General features: G+C 45.5%; 1 protein-coding gene across 7 annotated transcripts in view; it reads left to right on the top strand.

Moving 5' to 3' along the window:
• The window catches only part of ADGRB3 (adhesion G protein-coupled receptor B3), a 1,441,017-nt gene that overhangs the window by 1,404,499 nt on the left and 15,937 nt on the right, over positions 1-20,581 (top strand). For all 7 annotated transcript variants that reach the window (XM_075340252.1, XM_075340251.1, XM_075340250.1 and 4 more), the window contains one exon: positions 1,080-1,115. In XM_075340252.1, coding sequence (XP_075196367.1) covers positions 1,080-1,115 — 36 coding nt within the window. The remainder of the gene's footprint in view (positions 1-1,079; positions 1,116-20,581) is intronic.

Raw genomic sequence — 20,581 nt, 5'->3', positions numbered from 1 at the left:
ATTTCACAGGTTGCCATGTTGCTGGTGGATGTTAGAGACCTTGTGCTCTTCCACCTTAATTTTGAAGATACCCCTCAGGTGTTCAATAGGATATTGGTCTAGCATCTTTACCCTCAGTTTCTTTACCAAGGCAGTGATCATATTGGAGGTGTGTTGAGGTCATTATGTTGGAATACTGCCCTGCGGCCCAGTTTCTGACGGAAGGGGATCATGTTCTGCATCATTATGTCACAGTACCTGTTTTCATTCATGATTCCCTCAATGAACTGTAGGTCACCACAGCAGGCAGCACTCATGCAGCCCCAAATCATGGCCCTCTCACCACCATCCTTGGCTGTAGGTAAGATACACTTATCTTTGTACTCCTCACGTGGTTGCCACCACACACGATGACGTTGTCTGAACCAAATAAGTTTATATTGGTCTCATGAGACCAATGGACATGTTTCGGTAATCCATGTCCTTAGACTGGTTGTCTTCAGCAAACAGTTTTACTGCTTTTTCCACTACACGCTATGTCTATTGCGGATGTCTTAGTGCCATAATATCAAAGTCTGAGTATTCATCACTGTCATATTGTCTAGGTTTTGTAAGTATCATATGTATTTGATTATTTTTGTTTTTTAACCTTGTCCTGCACAGTTTTCTGATTCGGACTTAATAAAACAATACACTTGTTAATGTGTTTAGTACTTCAATGGTTATTATGAACAACAGTAAAATATCTTGCTGCAGGTTTGATTTATTATTTATGGTAGTGGCAGGGTTTCTGTAACTGTGTGCAGGGCTTCACTTTCTGATTAATTAAAGATGGTTATCCTAACTAATCCAAGTTGCCCACTGTGGCAAAGCACATACCACATACTTTTAGATATTAATTCCAGATTCACAGTATTTGCGCAATAAGTTTGATTCCTGTTGTGAATAAAAGTTGTGAATATTGACATTGATAAGAGTTCCTAACCTCAGAAATGTTACCATAGAAGTCAAATTTATTATGAATGATAAGAATGCATGCGCTTAAGCATAAATCAAATTTTAATACCATTCTTCATTTTCTTTTTTTTCCTGCACAATAGAGAAGAAAATCTCGGTATTCTGACCTTGACTTTGAAGTAAGTTAACATTAATTTATTTGTACGGCAGCTGTACCAATGACTTTGGTACATACCTTCAGTGAATGTTTCACAATGGCTTGTACGTCAAAGACTTTTGTCTACAGATTCTGGTCATGTCAGTAGTATGGTAGCAGCATAACTACCATTCACTTCTATTGGGGCTTACAAAAATTGCATTGTGCAACCTGTCCAATTCACAAAATATAATTATTCAGATCTTTGGCCATGAATGGCTGAGATGAGAGTAGCCCTTTAAGGAGTCCTACAAGTCCTTTATGAAAGACTATGTCTTTTACAACTATGAAAATATAAACTTTATTCCTTTTCAGAGTTTTTTTTTAAATGCTTACATTATAGACCTATGTAAAAAGCTTCAGGGCACTATGTGTTAAGTCACTAGGTGTGTTCAGTTGCCTAATTAACTTCATTGCCAACAATTGAACAGGTTTTCCAGCTTTTGACATTCATGACATACAGTAACTATCTCAGATCCCAACCTACTCGGCAAGTAAGTGTCCCCAGACTCTTATTCTGCAAGTCAAAACAGCTGGTGGTCACATCCATGGGAAAACCGATTGGAGCTTTGCTATGCATGAGTCTACAGTATGAATGCTTCCCTTTGAGTCTACCAGAAATTACAAAAGCATCCTCCGGGGCTGTCGCTTACTTCGACTTTTTGCAGAACTTGGATCTTGCAGTGGGATTTTAATGTATCAGACCTTTATGTAATGAACTATAGCCCTTCATATCTAAATGAAAGCTTTAGGTAGATTTAGAACTCGATCTACTTTACGTAGTGTTAAGGTTCGACTATCCTTTTAAGATTTAGAAAAATGTTATGGTTTAATAGAGACATTTTTACTACAACATTGAAGTAGATACAAAATAAAATATGAAGTTGCATAGTACATTAAAATATATGTAACATTAAAAGCATTGTTCGAAAGCAACCAAAGGAATTTTGAAATCCACCTTTAAAGAGAACCAGTCACCAGGATTTTTGTATATAACCTAAAGCCAGTGCTATACTGGCACTATCAGGCTGATTCTCTTCATACATTTAGTGATCAGGTCGGATGTTTAGGTTTTGAAATCCAAGAAAGTAAAGTCATAAAATCATCAGCTTCTTGAGTGACAGCAGATGAGGATCAGATCATATCTGGGGTGGGAATTCATACTTATCCCCTCCCCCTGTTAGAATTAGCATAAACATTATACAAATGACCTAGCAGGACCTGTAGTGAGGTCATACTCATGTGACCAGAAGGGGCGGGGCCTCAGCCAACAAAGCTGATACCAAAAAGCAACATTTTTCTGTTGGCTGAGGCCCCACCCATTCTTGTCACATGGATATGACCTCACCACAGGTCCTGCTATACCGATTGTATAATGCTTATGCTAATTCTTACAGAGGGAGGGGATAAGTATGAAATCCCCCACCCAAGATATTATCTGATCCTCAGCTGCTGTCACTCAAGAAGCTGATGATTTTATAATCTTTACTTTCTTGGATTTCAAAACCTAAACATCCGAACTGACCACTACAGGTACGTATAGAATCAGCCTGATAGTGCCAGTATAGCACTGGCTTTAGGTTATATACAAAAATCCTGGTGACTGGTTCCCTTTAAGTACTAGCATAAGGCATTTTTGCCAGTAGAATTCTCAAGTGTCCTTCAAATTAGAGCAATGGTTCTATGAAATAAAAAACAAGACCTATTTCAGCATTGTAATGGGGTGTCAACTGTGGTGCAGCTATAGGATTGTTGCTGTCCTTCATAGAGTTGATTTCTTACTCAAACATGGGGCTCCCTAATATCTATTTGTATCCCTAGTTGTACGTATTTTAACAATTTAAGTACAGAATAGTTAATAAGGTGCACGAGAACAAGTGATAAAATGTGAACACAACTACAGAAAAATGTCTAGCATTCAAGAATCCAAGCGTGAACTTACTGCACTACATAGATCTCAAATACTTATTTATGGCATGGTACCATGGAAATTCCCCTACAATACAAAATAAATAACAATAAGAGAAGTTATTGATAGAAATCCTGATTTATTCTGTATGCTGCTTAAAGGGAATGTGTCAGCATGATCCAATCCCGCATACTGTTTATATGGCCTTATTTCTCTCTTAAAGATAATGTCACCCTCACTTATGGAATTTGTTGCTCACTTACTGAAAAAATCAGTTTTAATTCAGATTTAAAAAGAGACTTAAGTGCTCTGGGCCTGATTAGAGCACTTCCCAAGCCTTCCTCTACTCCCTGTCCAGGCCCGCATTCATCTGCTTGACTGGCAACTCATAAGCTGTATAATTAAGCCATTGAGCTGTCAGTTAAGCAAAGCAAAGAGGGGCTAAATGGGACTTAGAGCAGTCCTAAATTGAACTTGAAAGTTTATGGGATTCAGTTTAAGGCCGGTGAGACTAAAGATGCTTAGCTTTTGATTTTCACCAATCTTCAAACATTTTGGGAGTTTCCATTTAATTCATAGGCTTCATGAATATAGGCATACCATGGATAAATTTATCATACAAATAGCAGAATACATAGCTGCATAATTATTATTATTCATTATTATAGCACCATTTTTTCTATGGCGCTTCACATGTGTAAAGGGACATAGGTAGACAAGTACAATAATCCTGAACAGTGAGGGCTCACAGTTTACAAAGGATGGTCGCGCAGTGGTACAGTGCACTGAGGGTTACTGCAGATTGTAGGCTTGTCAGAAAAGGTTGGTCTTTAGGTTCCTTTTGAAGGTTTCCACGGTAGTCAAGAGTCTGTTATGTTGGGGCAGAGAGTCCCAGAGTATGGGTGAGGCATGGGATAAATCTTGTATGGGAAGAGGAGAGGAGAGCAAGGGATCTTGTAAAGATTGGAGATTGCTTACAGGTAAATACCGGGAGCCTAAGTCACAGATGTATGAAGGACACAGGTTGCGGGTGAATTTGTCATAGTTAGTGTTTTGAAGCAGAGTCTTTAGATAATGAGAAGCCAGTGAAGAGATTGGCAAAGAGGAGATGCTGAGGAATAGCGGGGTGACAGGTGGATTAGTTGGGTAACAGAGTTTAGGATAGATTGAAGGGGCTGTGAGAATGTTAGAAGGAGAGGCCAGAGCACAGGAGGTTGCAGTAGTTGAGGCGGAAGATGAACAGGGCAGGCACTAGTGTTTTTGCAGATTCTTGGTCAAGGAATGCACGGATATGGAAATATTTTTAAGTTGGAGTCAGCAGGAGATGGAAAGGGCTTGAATATATGAGTTGAAGGAGAGAACAGAATCAAGGGTTACCCTCAGGCAGCAAGTATGCAGGACTGAGGAGAGTGAGCAGCCATTGACTTTGATGGATAGGTCTTGTGGAGTGGTAGAGTGAGATGTGGGAAAAATGATGAATTCTGTTTTGTCCTTTTTCACTTTTAGAAATTTGAGGAGAAAAGAAGGATGAAATAGCAGACAGACATTGCGGAATTTTGGTTAGTAGAGAGGTAATGTCAGGTCTAGAGAGGTAGATCTGTGTGTCATCGGCATAGAGATGATACTGAAAGCCATGGGGTCATATGAGCTGTCCCAGACTGAAGATGTAGATGGAGAACAGGAAGGGTCCTAGAACTGAACTTTAGGAGACACTGACAGATAGGGGGTGAGATGAGGAGGCAGTGTGAGAGAGGGAGATGCTGAAAGTCCGGTTCATTAGATATGAATAGATCCAGGATAGTGCCATGTCTGGTATACCTAGAGATGAGAGAATCTGTAGCAAGAGGGAATGGTCCATAGTGTCAATGGCAGAAGACAGGTCTAGGAGGAGGAGGCCAAAGTAGTGTCACTTGGCTTTGGCAGTTAGTATGTCACTGGTGACTTTAGTTAGGGCAGATTTGGTTGAATGATATGGTTGGAAGCCAGAATGTAACTAGTCAAAGAGGGAGCAGGAGGAGAGGTTGGAGGACAGTTCCAGATGGACATGGTGTTCCAGTAGTTTTGAGGCATATTGGAGGAGCGACATGGAGCGAAGGGCTAGATTCAGAGGATGGGACAAGGGAGGGCTTTTTGAGGATAGTTTTTGAGGATGGTTGAGGGAAAGACACCCCCTGTATCCACCCTTCAACAAGACTATGGGGCTAATTCATCAAAGCTTTAACGCCACAAAAGTAGCATAAAAACTTTGAAAAGTCTTAAAAAGGTTGTGCAACGTGGAGTTTCCACGCCACTTTGGATTAGCCCACTTGTCAAATTCTTTATATTACTCTACTAAAGGGTGTTTTACACGCTGCGACATCGCTAGTAATAGCTAGCAATGTTGTGCGTGATAGCACTCACCCCCATCGTTCGTGCGACATTTGCTGATCACTGCCGTAGCGAACATTATCGCTACAGCAGCGTCACATGCACATACCTTTTCAGCGACGTCGCTGTGACCGCCGAACAATCCCTCCTTCAAGGGGGAGGTGTGTTTGGCGTCATAGTGACGTCACTGCGGCGTCACCAAGCGGCCGACCAATAGCAGAGGAGGGGCAGAGATGAGCGGGCGGAACATCCCGCCCATCTACTACCTTCCTCATTGCCGGTGAACGCAGGTAAGGAGATGTTCGTCGTTCCTGCGGTGTCACACATAGCAATGTGTGATGCTGCAGGAACGATGAACAACATCGTACCTGCAGCAGCAACGATATTTAGAAAAGGAGCGACGTGTCAACAATGAACGATTTTTGACGCTTTTGCGATTGTTGATTGTCGCTCCTTGGTGTCACACGCTGCGATGTCGCCAACGGCGCCAGATGTGCGTCACTAACGACGTGACCCCAACGATATATCGTTAGCGGTGTTGCAGCGTGTAAAGCACCCTTTAACTACATTAATTATTGCAGAAATGTACACCAGCCCCCATTCTGGCGATGGTGCACGCTGAGTATCAGATGCACTTGGTTTATTAAGCGGTACATGCCATTTAATGAATCAGTTCAGTGTATTTCAGTAAGCATTTCATTAAAACAGGTATGCATTATGCCATTCTTAATGAATCACAGCCTATGAGTTTTAGCAGACCAGAAAACATTAACCCGTTCCTCACTTTAAAACGGGCAATAGAGCCAGGGAGGTAGAGACTTGGTATGTGCTTTGACACTCCCAGAGAATTTAAGCCTCATTTACATATGAATAAAAATACCAATTTTTCAGTTAGGGTGTAACAGATTAAATAAATAATAGTATAGATCAGTGTTCCCCAAATCCAGTCCTCAAGGACCACCAACAGTGCATGTTTTCAGGACTTACTGTAGTTGGGGAACACTGGTGTAGATCACACTATCTTTCAGAGAGCAACATCTATATACAGTATACAATTGTCTAATTCTGTCTGACTGTAACGGAAATCCCGCATCGCTGATTGGTCGCTATTTCCTCGACATGTCTCGCCCACCTCTCTGCTCAGCTGCCTCCGGATTGGATGTGGGTGTTGCTGAGGGAGTGGTGCGGGCAGGTCCCTTAGATACCTGACTACGGCCTAAAGCGGGCTTTATACGCTACGAGATCGCTACAGCGATCTCGTTGGGGTCACGGATTTTGTGACGCACATCCGGCCGCTGTAGCGATCTCGTTGTGTGTGACTCCTAGAAACGATTTTGGATCATTGCAAAAACGTCCAAAATCGCTCCTCGTTGACATGGGGGTCCATTCTCAAATATCGCTGCTGTCGCGTGGGCGAAGTTGATCCTCATCCCTGCGGCAGCACACATCACTACGTGTGACGCCGCAGGAACGAGGAACCTTTCCTTACCTGCCACACGCCAGCAATTAGGAAGGAAGGAGGTGGGCGGGATGTTCGTCCCGCTCATCTGCGCCCCTCCGCTTTGATTGGCCAGCCGCTTAGTGACGTCGCGGTGACGTCGGTGTGATGCCGAACGTCCCTCCCCCTTGAGGGAGGGATTGTTCGGCAGTCACAGCAACGACGCCGACCAGGTAAGTGCGTGTGACGCTGCCGTAGCGATAATGTTCACTGCGGCAGCGATCACCAAATATTGGCATAACGATAGGGGCGGGTGCTATCACGCTCGCCATCGCTAGCATCGGCTAGCGATGTCGCAGCATGTAAAGCCCGCTTTAGCAACGTGACACAGACTGTCACAGAACCTGTGTTAGGCCACCGACACACATCCGTGCCGCCGGTACGTGTTTGCCATTTTTTGCACGTACCGGCGGCACGGAGACACGTTCAGCAATGCTACCCTATTGTAGTAGACACACACACGTAAAACCACACGGAACGTGTGTCCGTGTGCGTTTGTACGTGTGTGCGTGTTTCTACACGCTGACATGTCCACGTTTTCTCCGTCAGCACGGGTGTCACACGGCCCGCACCCGTACCACACGGATGTAGTGTGGATGCGGTCCCGTGTGACACACGCCGGAGAAAACACACGTGTCAGTGAAAAAAAACAAAAACATTTACTCACCTTCTCCAGCCCTCCTGTCTCTGCCACTGCTGCCACTTGCTGCCGACCGCCGCTCATTATGCTCATTTAATATTCACTTCACTGCGGCCGGCAGCGGCAGCAGCGGGGAGACGGCAGGGCTGGAGACCGAAGATCTGCACCACGGACAGCAGCGTGGACCACATGAGTATGCAAATTACCGGTTCTACGTGTGCTATCGCGGATAGCACATGTAGAACACACATGGACCGCACGTACCCGAGACACGTACTTACCACACACAACACGCTGGGTAAATACGTGTCTCACGGCACGTGCTTGTTTTTAACGGAAGTGTGTTTCAGGCCTTAAAGAGCAAATGAAGGAAAGAGGGGAAAATTAGCAAATTCAGGGGAAAATAATGATTGCTGGGAAATGGCACAATGTGTGTGGGCGGAGGTGGGTGCTGACGCTGGTGAAGTGACCAGGCAGGGAGGCCTCTGGCTGTGTAGTCGTGGCAGCACTATGGTGCAGGCACATCCCTGTCTTCATCACTTCTTTAGGGTTAAAACAGTGTGTGCTAGTGTCTTCGTTCTCCATTACACAAATAGACTTCAGGCAAGAGTTGAATGCAATAAAAGAGAACATTTATTCAGCACAGTCCAATAATCCGAACAGCAGACAGTAAAGAAACAGGCAGTTGCAGACTTTCAGTGGAGCTGGGGACACCCTGACCAAACGCCACCTCGGGTGGGGATATGCCCTCCGTACTCTACTTCCTTCGGGCACCCACGATTCAGCCAAGCATACACCGGACCCACACCGGCAGAATAGGCTCTGAGGTTGCGTCCACCTCCTTATCTCCGGTGTCCCGTGCTGTTTCGCTCACACTCTGCCCAAGTGCACACACTGCTGTCCCGGATCTCACAGCTTGACAGACACTCCGGTAAAAGCCACTCCGGTCAGCGGATCACGGCAATATTAGTGGAGCTGGGGACACTCTGACCAGACGTCACCTCGGGTGGGGATATGCCCTCCGTACTCTACTTCCTTCGGGCACCCACTATTCAGCCAAGCATACACCGGACCCACACCGGCAGAATAGGCTCTGAGGTTACGTCCACCTCCTCCTCTCCGGTGTCCCTTGATGGTCCGCTCACACTATCGCACTTGCCGCTGCAGATGCTCGCACTCCGCTGACCCGGATCTCTCTACCCCACACACATTCAGACCTAGCCTAGATATCCGGCCGACTCCTCCTCCCCGGTGGCAACAGCCGTCCCACCCGGCCACTAGGGGGTGCCCTAACACATCACATAAAAACATATAATTCAACACTTTTAATAATCACAATGCCGGGTAACCATGTTAAACTAGTAGGGGGTAGGCCCACCCACTACATGCCTCCCCTCTTAAAATCCGAGCCTCCCGGCAAGGCTCTTAAACACATAAAAACATAAACACATAAAAACCTTTCGGTTCAGTCCTCAACAGCGGCACCAGTTCAGCGGCGCTCCCGGTCTTAAGGGGCGCTTGATGGCGCAGCAGCGCTCCCGGTCTCTGGATAGCGCCCGGAGGCTCAACAGCGCTCCCGGTCTTAGATGTGCGCCCGGAGGCTTCAATAGCGCTCCCGGTCTTTGCTGAAGGTGCCCGGAGGCTTCAATAGCGCTCCCGGTCTTTGCTGAAGGTGCCCGGAGGCTTCAATAGCGCTCCCGGTCTTTGCTGAAGGTGCCCGGAGGCTTCAATAGCGCTCCCGGTCTTTGCTGAAGGGCAACAGGCCCGTAAAACTTTTCAACAAAAGCAACTTTCTGCCGGTTTACAACCATCCCGGTCTTCACAGGTGCTGGAGCGAACAGCTTACTCTGGGGGCCAGGCCCTCTTCCACTCTTCCGCTTGAGCCTGGATATAGGCCCCCAGAGTTTGTCCTGGCTGGCGGCGGATCCGCCTGAAAGACACCGGAGCGTAGCACGGCTCCTCCGGCACAGCTGCTGCCGCACCTCTTGGTGGTGATGGCGTCTCCGCCCGGGACGGTGGTGGTGCGGCGGGCGACGCGTCCAGCATGAAAACTGGCCTGTTGTTGACATTTTGCGTCACCGCCACCACAGTTGGGAGCCTCTCCGGATCGAGGGCTGGCTCTGCCTCTGCTTCCGGGGCAGCCGTCGGTACGCGCCGGGATTGAGGAGGCGCGGCCGGTCTGGTACGGCTCTGTCGTCGCTCTTGCTGCTCCTCCCACGCAATCTCCTCCTGCCACTGCTCCGCTTCCCGGGTGGTGGGCATGCGGGAAACACACACCGCAAACAGACCGCGGCTGCCTTTGTCCGGCAAGAAGCTGACTTTCTCGCCCGGCCACAGGGTATGGAGTCGCTTGGGGAGTCCTTCTACATCCAGGTGAACTCGGTTGTAAAAGTAGTCATCCCCGGTCTCTACTTCACGGATGAATCCATACCCCTCCTGCTGGTTGAATTTAACAACCACCCCGGTCACGAACTGCTGGGCCAGATCCTCTCCACCGGGCCCGGACAGCATTTCCCGGACTATGGTCTCAGCCAGGAGCCGTTCCCGGACGGGATCAGGCTTCGGGGGCGGAACACTGGGACGCGCCCTCTCCGGCGGGGCGATGACTGGGTCCCAGAAGAAGCCCAGGTGGTCCTCCTCTAGACGCCCGGCTAACTCTTCGGCTGACTCCGGCACCGGAACAAATGGTGTGGCGGCGGCGTTAAGCTGCGGGGTGTCCCAAGGGAAAACAGCAACCCCCGGACGGCTTGGCATGGGCGGGGTAGCATAGGTCGCCTTCACTTCCGTAATGGTGCTCCCGGTTTGAGCGTCCCACGAAGTCTTCCAAGAGACCTTGTCCGGTCTCGTAGAGCCTCCCGGCCCAATGGGGAGATCCGCTATCGCGGCCTCGCTAGCAGGGGCGAACCGGGGTCGGCCTCGGCCAAGGCTGATGAGGGCCATAGTCGTCGCCAACTCCGCAGGTTGCCCAAAGTTCTCCATCTCGGTTCTCAACGGAATCACTGGTAATGGCGGTGGTGTCGACGCTGAGACTGGAGGAAGTGGAGGCGGGTCTTCGTTTCCCGCTTTTGAACAAACTCCACCCCCAGCCTCACGCATCATCTCGACTCCTCCGCCGAGGTACTTCTTTTTCCTTTTCTTAGTCTTCAATGCCCTGGAGCTGGCGCCTCCCCTCTTTGGGCGGAGTACTCTGTCCTTTTTCTTCGGCGCCGGCCAGCCCCAGGCTCTTCTTTTGGCGCCTACTTTTCGCGCCCTTTCTTCCTCACAGATAACGGCCTCCTTGCCGCCATCTTGTACCCGGTCCAACGCCTTGGGCACTTCTTCCTCCCACCATGGGACTGGAAATCTTCTTTCATCGTCCGAATTCCGTGCTTCAGGCACTACTTGGTCTTCAGACTCCTGGTTCTCCGGCAAAGGACTCGGATCCTGCCGACTACGCCACATGAAGTGACCAGGCAGGGAGGCCTCTGGCTGTGTAGTCGTGGCAGCACTATGGTGCAGGCACATCCCTGTCTTCATCACTTCTTTAGGGTTAAAACAGTGTGTGCTAGTGTCTTCGTTCTCCATTACACAAATAGACTTCAGGCAAGAGTTGAATGCAATAAAAGAGAACATTTATTCAGCACAGTCCAATAATCCGAACAGCAGACAGTAAAGAAACAGGCAGTTGCAGACTTTCAGTGGAGCTGGGGACACCCTGACCAAACGCCACCTCGGGTGGGGATATGCCCTCCGTACTCTACTTCCTTCGGGCACCCACGATTCAGCCAAGCATACACCGGACCCACACCGGCAGAATAGGCTCTGAGGTTGCGTCCACCTCCTTATCTCCGGTGTCCCGTGCTGTTTCGCTCACACTCTGCCCAAGTGCACACACTGCTGTCCCGGATCTCACAGCTTGACAGACACTCCGGTAAAAGCCACTCCGGTCAGCGGATCACGGCAATATTAGTGGAGCTGGGGACACTCTGACCAGACGTCACCTCGGGTGGGGATATGCCCTCCGTACTCTACTTCCTTCGGGCACCCACTATTCAGCCAAGCATACACCGGACCCACACCGGCAGAATAGGCTCTGAGGTTACGTCCACCTCCTCCTCTCCGGTGTCCCTTGATGGTCCGCTCACACTATCGCACTTGCCGCTGCAGATGCTCGCACTCCGCTGACCCGGATCTCTCTACCCCACACACATTCAGACCTAGCCTAGATATCCGGCCGACTCCTCCTCCCCGGTGGCAACAGCCGTCCCACCCGGCCACTAGGGGGTGCCCTAACACATCACATAAAAACATATAATTCAACACTTTTAATAATCACAATGCCGGGTAACCATGTTAAACTAGTAGGGGGTAGGCCCACCCACTACACTGGCCCTGCGTTTAATGATAATGTACTGTATATATTTTACCCTGTATATTCATTGCATTATTCTTAAATCTTTATAAATAAACTACATACATGTTCTAGAATACCCGATGCGCTAGAATCGGGCCACCATCTAGTTGTCATATAAACTGTTTGGGAAAGGATATTGTTCTGACACATTCCCTTTAAATCCAGCTTGATATTTTGAAAAAATATCATTATAACACACTTTTTATTGCCACTTCTGATACCAGACTGTAGAAAATGCTTTGTGATTATGATTTGCATGCTTCCAACAGTACTGTAGTGAATAAGTATTCTTCGTTGCCCATATCCAGGATGATACAATAATTTACCATATGTGGATTCAGTGCATAGACATGAGAAAAATCTGTCTTATGATGCAAGGATCTATGTAGGTGCATTAATATTCCCTACTATATCTAGAGCAGGGTTGGAGGGGTAGTGCATGACATAGGGAATTAGAGAGCATCATAGAAAATTCATGACCCGTCTCTAGAGTCCTGCACTTTTAATAGGAGTGTGTTACTTTAACGATATTGCTCTGTGGTGTATTTTGAAGGTGTGATCTGGAAATAGTAAAATATTGTGTTGCAAAATGCCGAGGTCCACTAATGCTATCATAAAACTTCTCCATAATCATCCTTTTCTTGTAATATTTTTTTGGAAACTCTGATGCACAATGAATATTTAGATTTTTTTTTCTTTTTTATTTGACTGAAAACCTTACAAAAAATGCTTTCAATGGTAAAAACAAATCAAAAAAAGTCCATGGAGCCTCAGTTAGGAGTCTCAACACAAAAATCAGCCAGATATCCCTCCAGGAAGGACCCAGCCAAGGGGTGGCTCTTTTTAGGAGACCACCATAACCACCATATTAAGTAGCCCTTTTAGTCAATATCCAACTTTTTGACAAGTTTTAAGATATGACAAGGGAAATACTAAGGCCAGGTATCCATCCACAGACAGCTGTTTCGGGGTATTGCCCCTCATCAGTGTGGAGTAGGATTCTGGCCAGGTGGGAGCAATGCCTAGTAGACCAACAAGACAAAACAATCACTGATCTCGGGGAGACCAGCCAGAGAAAACAGGCGGTGGTGTTTTCTCTGGCTGGTCTCCCCGAGATCAGTGATTGTTTTGTCTTAATGGTAAAAACAAAGAAAGAATTGACAGCTGCAGATATATTCTGCAACCAAATATGCTAGGAAAAAAATCTGAACGTTAGCACAGCACTTCAGGATTCTCATAGACTTTGCTGGCATAAGGATAACCTAAAGGAAAAAGGAAAAAAATAAAAGAAAGATTTCAGCTTCCAGATGAAGGAGAGGAAATACATTATTAACTTAAAATCCATATTTTAAGGAGTTAATTAAAACCAGTGCGTTTCAGTCAAATTTTGCTTTTAATCATCATACCATGGTAAGTACACAATATGCCTGAAACGCCTTGGGTTTAATAAAATATGGATTTTTAAGCTAATAATATATTTCTTTTCCTTCATGTGGAAGCTGGTGAAGATGTTGGATTTTGAGGTCCTGGGCTCATGTGGTTGGTTACACGTGGTCTGCAGTTGTGATGCCGGTTGGATGTACTGCCAAATTCTCCGAAACACCTTTGGAGATGGTTTATGGTAGAGAAATGAACATTAAATTCACGGGCAACAGCTCTGGTGGACATTCCTGCAGTAACGCATGCCTATTGTACGATCGGGCATTTTGATATGCCACACTTGTGAGGTGGATGGATTATCTCAGCAAAGGAGAAGTGATCACTAACACAGATTAAACAAAATTGTGAAGAATATTTGACAGAAAAAGGCCTTATTTGTACAAGGAAAAAGTCTTAGATCTTAGAATTCAGTTCATGAAAAATAGGAGTAAAAACACAAGTATTGCATTTATATTTTTAAGTGTAGTTACCTCAACAAATGTCCTGCATTACATGATGTTTTATATCCTACCTCAGTTTACAAATGTTACTTCTGTGATATCACTTTGAAGGGTTTTCCCATAAAAACTTAACAACATGTCTACAACTTAACAATTTCTGTTTCTGGCAAAAAAGATTTGATGTATTTTCACCCAAAACAAGAACTCAGTGGTCAGATATCCCAACGATCTGACTATTATGGACATCTAGTTGATTCTTCAAGACCAGTGTGAACATCGCCGTTCTTGATGAGGGGACATATTGGAATCAGACTCTCCTGATTCATTAAAGGGAATTTGTCACCGGATTTTTTCTACCCTATCTGAGGACAACTAATGTAGAGACAGAAACCCCGATTCCAGTGGTGTGTCACTTACTGAGCGTTTTGCTGTCATTTTGATAAAATCAATGTTTTTTTCTGCTGCAGATCTAGCATTATTTGACTATAGAGCAGGGTTATAACGAGCTTATGCAGCTGCTGGACTACTTGATAACACGCCAAGTAGTCCTTTAATGATAATCTCTTGCTAATTAAACAATGATTTTATCAAAAATACACTAAGCAGCCCAGTAAGTGACACATCGCTTGAATCAGGATCTCTGCCCCTACATTATGCTGCTCTCAGATTAGGTGGCAAAAACCTAATAACAGAGTCCCGTTAAGAGGCTCATGCCTCCGCAAATCTGAGATGTGGTGTGTCCCTCACCACAAATCTTACTCCAATCAGGAGCTGGAGTAAAATTTCTGGCATATGTTATACCACAGCTCGTTATGAAATAGACGTGCTGTGGTGTCACGCCTCCGGCTCACCCCACCTCCACCCATTTTAGGAGGAGCTGATCGAAACTCATATGAACGCTAAGGCTATGTGCCCATGGGGAAAGTGTCCTGCGGTTATATCCGCAGGACATTCCGCAGGAGCTCCCAGAAATCCGCAGCACAACTTTGTCTGTTTCCATGCTGCGGTTTGCTCGTGGAATGTCCTGCGGATATCCTACGGTCATTCTGCATTGAGGATACAGTACTATGGCTTTGGCACTGCATCCTCAATGCAGAACAAGTGCTGAGTGATCGGGGCGTTCATACTTACCTCCATCACGCAGCACTTCTCTCCGTCTCCGGCCGTGTCTGCACTAGGCAGGAGAAGGTGGGTGGGTCTGAACTAGCTCTGGCTGTCACATGACCGGAGCTCGTGCAGGCCTCACCCACCTCCTCCTTTCTGCTCCTACCTCCACTGCTGTTCTGTGCACGGAGGGAAAGTGACCGGGTGTCTGCTATCAAGGCAGGTAAGTATGGGACTAAGTCAGATTTCCGCAGGTAATTCCGCAGAAAGAAATTGACATGCAATTACGTGCGGCTGCGGGATATCCGCACCATGTTCCGCAGCTGCACGTATCCGCAGCATGGACACAGCACTCCCCATCTCCCATAGGATAACATGGGAAGTGTCTGTACATGCTGAAACCTGCCAATTTACTTGAAAAATCCAGAAAATCTGCGGATTTTCCGCAGATAAATCCACAGGTTTCATCTCACGTGGGCACATAGCCTAACAGTTACAACCATTTTGTGACTTATCAAATGATGAACCAGGGCCGCAGTATTTATTGATAACAGTTCAAGGCAAGTCTTAAAGGAGCTGTACAGGTTCTGACAGCCAATGACTACAGCATTTTTTTGCTGTCAGAAACACCAGAACCCAAATATCCCCCCTGATCAAATCTATTAAGCCCGCTTTACACGCTACAATAAATCTTACGATGTGTCGGCGGGGTCACGTCATAAGTGACGCACATCCGGCATCGTAAGTATGATTGTAGCGTGTAAAACCTCCGTGCAATTGCGATTGAATGAAAATCCGTTCATCGCATGCACGTCGTTCATTCCTCAAAAAATGAACGTGAGGTTGTGCAATGTTCCCGAGGAAGCACACATCGCAGTGTGTGACACCCCGGGAACATTGAACGACAGCTTACCTCCGTCCGCGGCTCCCGCCGACAATGCGGAAGGAAGGAGGTGGGCGGAATGTTTACGTCCCGCTCATCTCCGCCCCTCCGCTTCTATTGGCCGGCTGCCGCGTGACGTCGATGTGATGCCGAATGTCCCTCCCAATCCAGGAAGTAGATGTTCGCCGCCCACATCGAGGTCATATGGAAGGTAAGTACGTGTGATGGGGGTGAATCGTCTGTGCGGCACGTTCAACAAATTGAACGTGCCGCACATACGATGGGGGCGTTGCAAATCGCATACGATATTGTATGCGAAATTGCAACGTGTAAAGCAGGCTTTAAAGTCAGTGATGTTGGACAGTGTCAGTTTGGATCTATTACTGTAGAAAAATCATGATTCTGATGGGTTTGCGTGGTATATATGCCTGGTAAATCTCCCAATGTATCTGTCTTTAATTAGAGTTAAAGGGTTAATCCCATCTCCAAGATCCTATCCCAATATGTAGTCGGTGAAATAATAAGAATATTAGCAAATACCTCCAATTAGAAATGTAGTATAGTTCTTCTGATATAGCTATGTCTCTTACTTCATGTGCAGGGCCTTGCAGCTTAGATATCCATGGTCACATCCATTCATATAGTGACAGTTAGTTGCTTGTGGTGGTAACCATGGATACCTAAGCTGCAATGCCCTGCACATGAGGTAAGAGACATGGTTATTTGAGGAGAACTATACTACATTTCTAATTGGAGATATTTAGTAATATCATTGTTATTACACCTTCTACATATTGGGATAGTATCTTGGAGATGGGAGATAGGCACAGTGGGCTCCTTATCAAAAGACACACCTGAAAGTCGTAGTATTGCTAGGTTCTCAGAGCTCTGATCCGGAGACGTCAAAATACTGATCAGTCATGTGAACCTTTTTACTTAGCTATGATATAGACAATCAATGGCAAAGGTATGCATACAGTTATATGGCTGGCTATATGTTTGCCAAATGTTCACTAGACCGTATTTTTGTCTGAGTGCAGTCTGTGGGTAAAGCTGACAGAACCTGGCCCAACGTAATTCAATACGGCCGATCAGATGACCCCTTTTTATATGGACTGAATGTCTGGGTGCACAAAAAAGTCAGATGCATTTGATATTTATGGAAACATTTTCCATTATTAGCATAGGAAACTTTTTGGACTTGTAAATCTTATTCACTGCTCATCTATAAAAACAAATACAATACAGATGACAGTACACATGAAAAATCGTCTTGAAATCCTCAAAATCAGACAATTTTTGTATACTCATGTGTATCTAGCCCAAAGGGATGCAAAAACGTACAACTGTGGCGGTAAAGCTTGTCTGCAAGAACGTAAAGTGTGGTGTACTCATTACTTTTGTTTAATTTTGTTTAGTTTTTTTGTTTTTTAGTAGCTTTTTCATGAATATAAAATCAATCTGAAAAAGTGTAGATCAGTTTATTATACAACTGACAAAGCACGTCAGAGCGTCTCCATAAACACAAATCTCTTCTGAGAAGCGTCACAAATATTGTTATTACAGCTAGAGGACAGAATGGGAGGTTAGTGCCCGCCGCACCTCGCCGTACACCATCATCATGTCCACAGCACAAATCTCACATTACATTGTCTTTAATTCCGACAATTTATTGTTATTGTGGTAGAATAAAAAGTGTAAATCAGCAGAGATACAAAACAACACATGTAACATCTGAAGAGCAGAGAAAAAACAGCTCCAAATGCCAAGAAAGAACAATGAATAATCACTGATGATTTTATAGAGCCGCAGTACACACTATAAGAGAATGTTCGCTATGGCAACTGTTGCTAAGGTTCCTGAGTCTGACGTTCTTGCTTCACTGCTGCATGTGGAAGGTGGTGATTGCAGAATGCACTGCGGATATTTGGAGAAATAATACTGTATAGCTTCTTCTGGCTTAAAGTATATGTAGAAGACAAAATTAGGGGATGAGTGAAGATTCCCATCAGTATTCATTCCCTTGTATATAGGAGATACCTTATTATTAAGAGATTTAGGAGCCTAAATTCTGACTTAATTAAATGAGACTTGCTATTAGACATATTTTTAACCCTAAACGTGCAGCAGTTTTATTCTCACACACAACGTTCTTGTTGATGCTGAGAATATTAGGGTACGCTTGTGTGCTGCATGTCTGCAGTCTGGCTTTGTGAAAACAGTTAATTGATCCCCTTCATTTTCAGACAAGCTGCAGCCAATGTGCAGTAATCGAAATACATAGTGCTGCAAAAATCATTACTATAGATTGGTAGAAATGCACCAATTCATGAGGATCAGGGCGATGATGTAATGCAGGTCTTCTAATGCAGAGGTTGTATGGCAGCAGAGACCCCTGTATATAGACACTCATCTGCCACTGTATGGTGCAGTGTAGGAGAGGGGTGCTCCAGAAGTAGCAGCGAGATATCTCCGGAAGATGACATAAGCTGGACGTGGCTCTGATTATACTGAGCCTTCATATGAACTAATGGTTTCCTAATCGTATACAGTTAGGTCCAGAAATATTTGGACAGGATCACAAGTTTTGTTATTTTAGCTGTTTACAAAAACATGTTCAGAAATACAATTATATATATAATATGGGCTGAAAGTGCACACTCCCAGCTGCAATATGAGAGTTTTCACATCCAAATCGGAGAAAGGGTTTAGGAATCATAGCTCTGTAATGCCTAGCCTCCTCTTTTTCAAGGGACCAAAAGTAATTGGACAAGGGACTCTAAGGGCTGCAATTAACTCTGAAGGCGTCTCCCTCGTTAACCTGTAATCAATGAAGTAGTTAAAAGGTCTGGGGTTGATTACAGGTGTGTGGTTTTGCATTTGGAAGCTGTTGCTGTGACCAGACAACATGCGGTCTAAGGAACTCTCAATTGAGGTGAAGCAGAACATCCTGAGGCTGAAAAAAAAAGAAAAAATCCATCAGAGAGATAGCAGACATGCTTGGAGTAGCAAAATCAACAGTCGGGTACATAATGAGAAAAAAGGAATTGACTGGTGAGCTTGGGAACTCAAAAAGGCCTGGGCGTCCACGGATGACAACAGTGGTGGATGATCGCCGCATACTTTCTTTGGTGAAGAAGAACCCATTCACAACATCAACTGAAGTCCAGAACACTCTCAGTGAAGTAGGTGTATCTGTCTCTAAGTCAACAGTAAAGAGAAGACTCCATGAAAGTAAATACAAAGGGTTCACATCTAGATGCAAACCATTCATCAATTCCAAAAATAGACAGGCCAGAGTTAAATTTGCTGAAAAACACCTCATAAAGCCAGCTAAGTTCTGGAAAAGTATTCTATGGACAGATGAGACAAAGATCAACCTGTACCAGAATGATGGGAAGAAAAAAGTTTGGAGAAGAAAGGGAACGGCACATGATCCAAGGCACACCACATCCTCTGTAAAACATGGTGGAGGCAACGTGATGGCATGGGCATGCATGGCTTTCAATGGCACTGGGTCACTTGTGTTTATTGATGACATAACAGCAGACCAGAGTAGCCGGATGAATTCTGAAGTGTACCGGGATATACTTTCAGCCCAGATTCAGCCAAATGCCGCAAAGTTGATCGGACCGCGCTTCATAGTACAGATGGACAATGACCCCAAGCATACAGCCAAAGCTACCCAGGAGTTCATGAGTGCAAAAAAGTGGAACATTCTGCAATGGCCAAGTCAATCACCAGATCTTAACCCAATTAAGCATGCATTTCACTTGCTCAAATCCAGACTTAAGACAGAAAGACCCACAAACAAGCAAGACCTGAAGGCTGCGGCTGTAAAGGCCTGGCAAAGCATTAAGAAGGAGGAAACCCAGCGTTTGGTGATGTCCATGGGTTCCAGACTTAAGGCAGTGATTGCCTCCAAAGGATTCGCAACAAAATATTGAAAATAAAAATATTTTGTTTGGGTTTGGTTTATTTGTCCAATTACTTTTGACCTCCTAAAATGTGGAGTGTTTGTAAAGAAATGTGTACAATTCCTACAATTTCTATCAGATATTTTTGTTCAAACCTTCAAATTAAACGTTACAATCTGCACTTGAATTCTGTTGTAGAGATTTCATTTCAAATCCAATGTGGTGGCATGCAGAGCCCAACTCGCGAAAATTGTGTCACTGTCCAAATATTTCTGGACCTAACTGTATAAGTTCTGTGTTCTGGCTTATACAGAGCAATACGATGGCTGCGAGTATGAGGCCTAAATGCTCATAGAAACGTTATTATCACAGAGATCTGAACTATTGCAAGCATCATATTGCTAACTGCCATATTACGTCTCTACATAGTATTCAGTCTGGCTTGTCTAGTCATGTATAAGGACTTTTGCTGCAACTCCTTAGTCTCTGATTTTGTAAGAAAGCATAGAGATTTGTATGGAATCCAACTGAAAAAAAGTGTCATTCCCCATCAGATGCCATACATAGGGAGAGATTATTTCCCTGAAGCATTGCTTGCAAATATATAAATGGTGACCAAGAGATTCCCTTTAATTGCTTCTGCGATATTGTGCTGCCCCCGTGCCAGCAGCCGGCGGTGCTCGGGTCCGGGCCTTCTGGGGTGGCTCAAGGGTCTCCAGACCCGGGGGTCTTGCAGACACGCCGAATAAAAGGGGGGGTTTGGGGACGTAGGTGTACGGCCGGAGCTGTGTTTAAGTTCGTGACGCCACCCACGGGATGGGGTCAAGGTGGACACCACCGCTGCAGTTATGGGGCACC

This window comes from Anomaloglossus baeobatrachus, chromosome 3, assembly GCF_048569485.1.
Source record: "Anomaloglossus baeobatrachus isolate aAnoBae1 chromosome 3, aAnoBae1.hap1, whole genome shotgun sequence".
NCBI lineage: Eukaryota > Metazoa > Chordata > Amphibia > Anura > Aromobatidae > Anomaloglossus > Anomaloglossus baeobatrachus.
The sequence above is the reverse complement of the archived record's forward strand: the minus strand, read 5'-3'. Positions and strand labels throughout refer to the sequence as shown.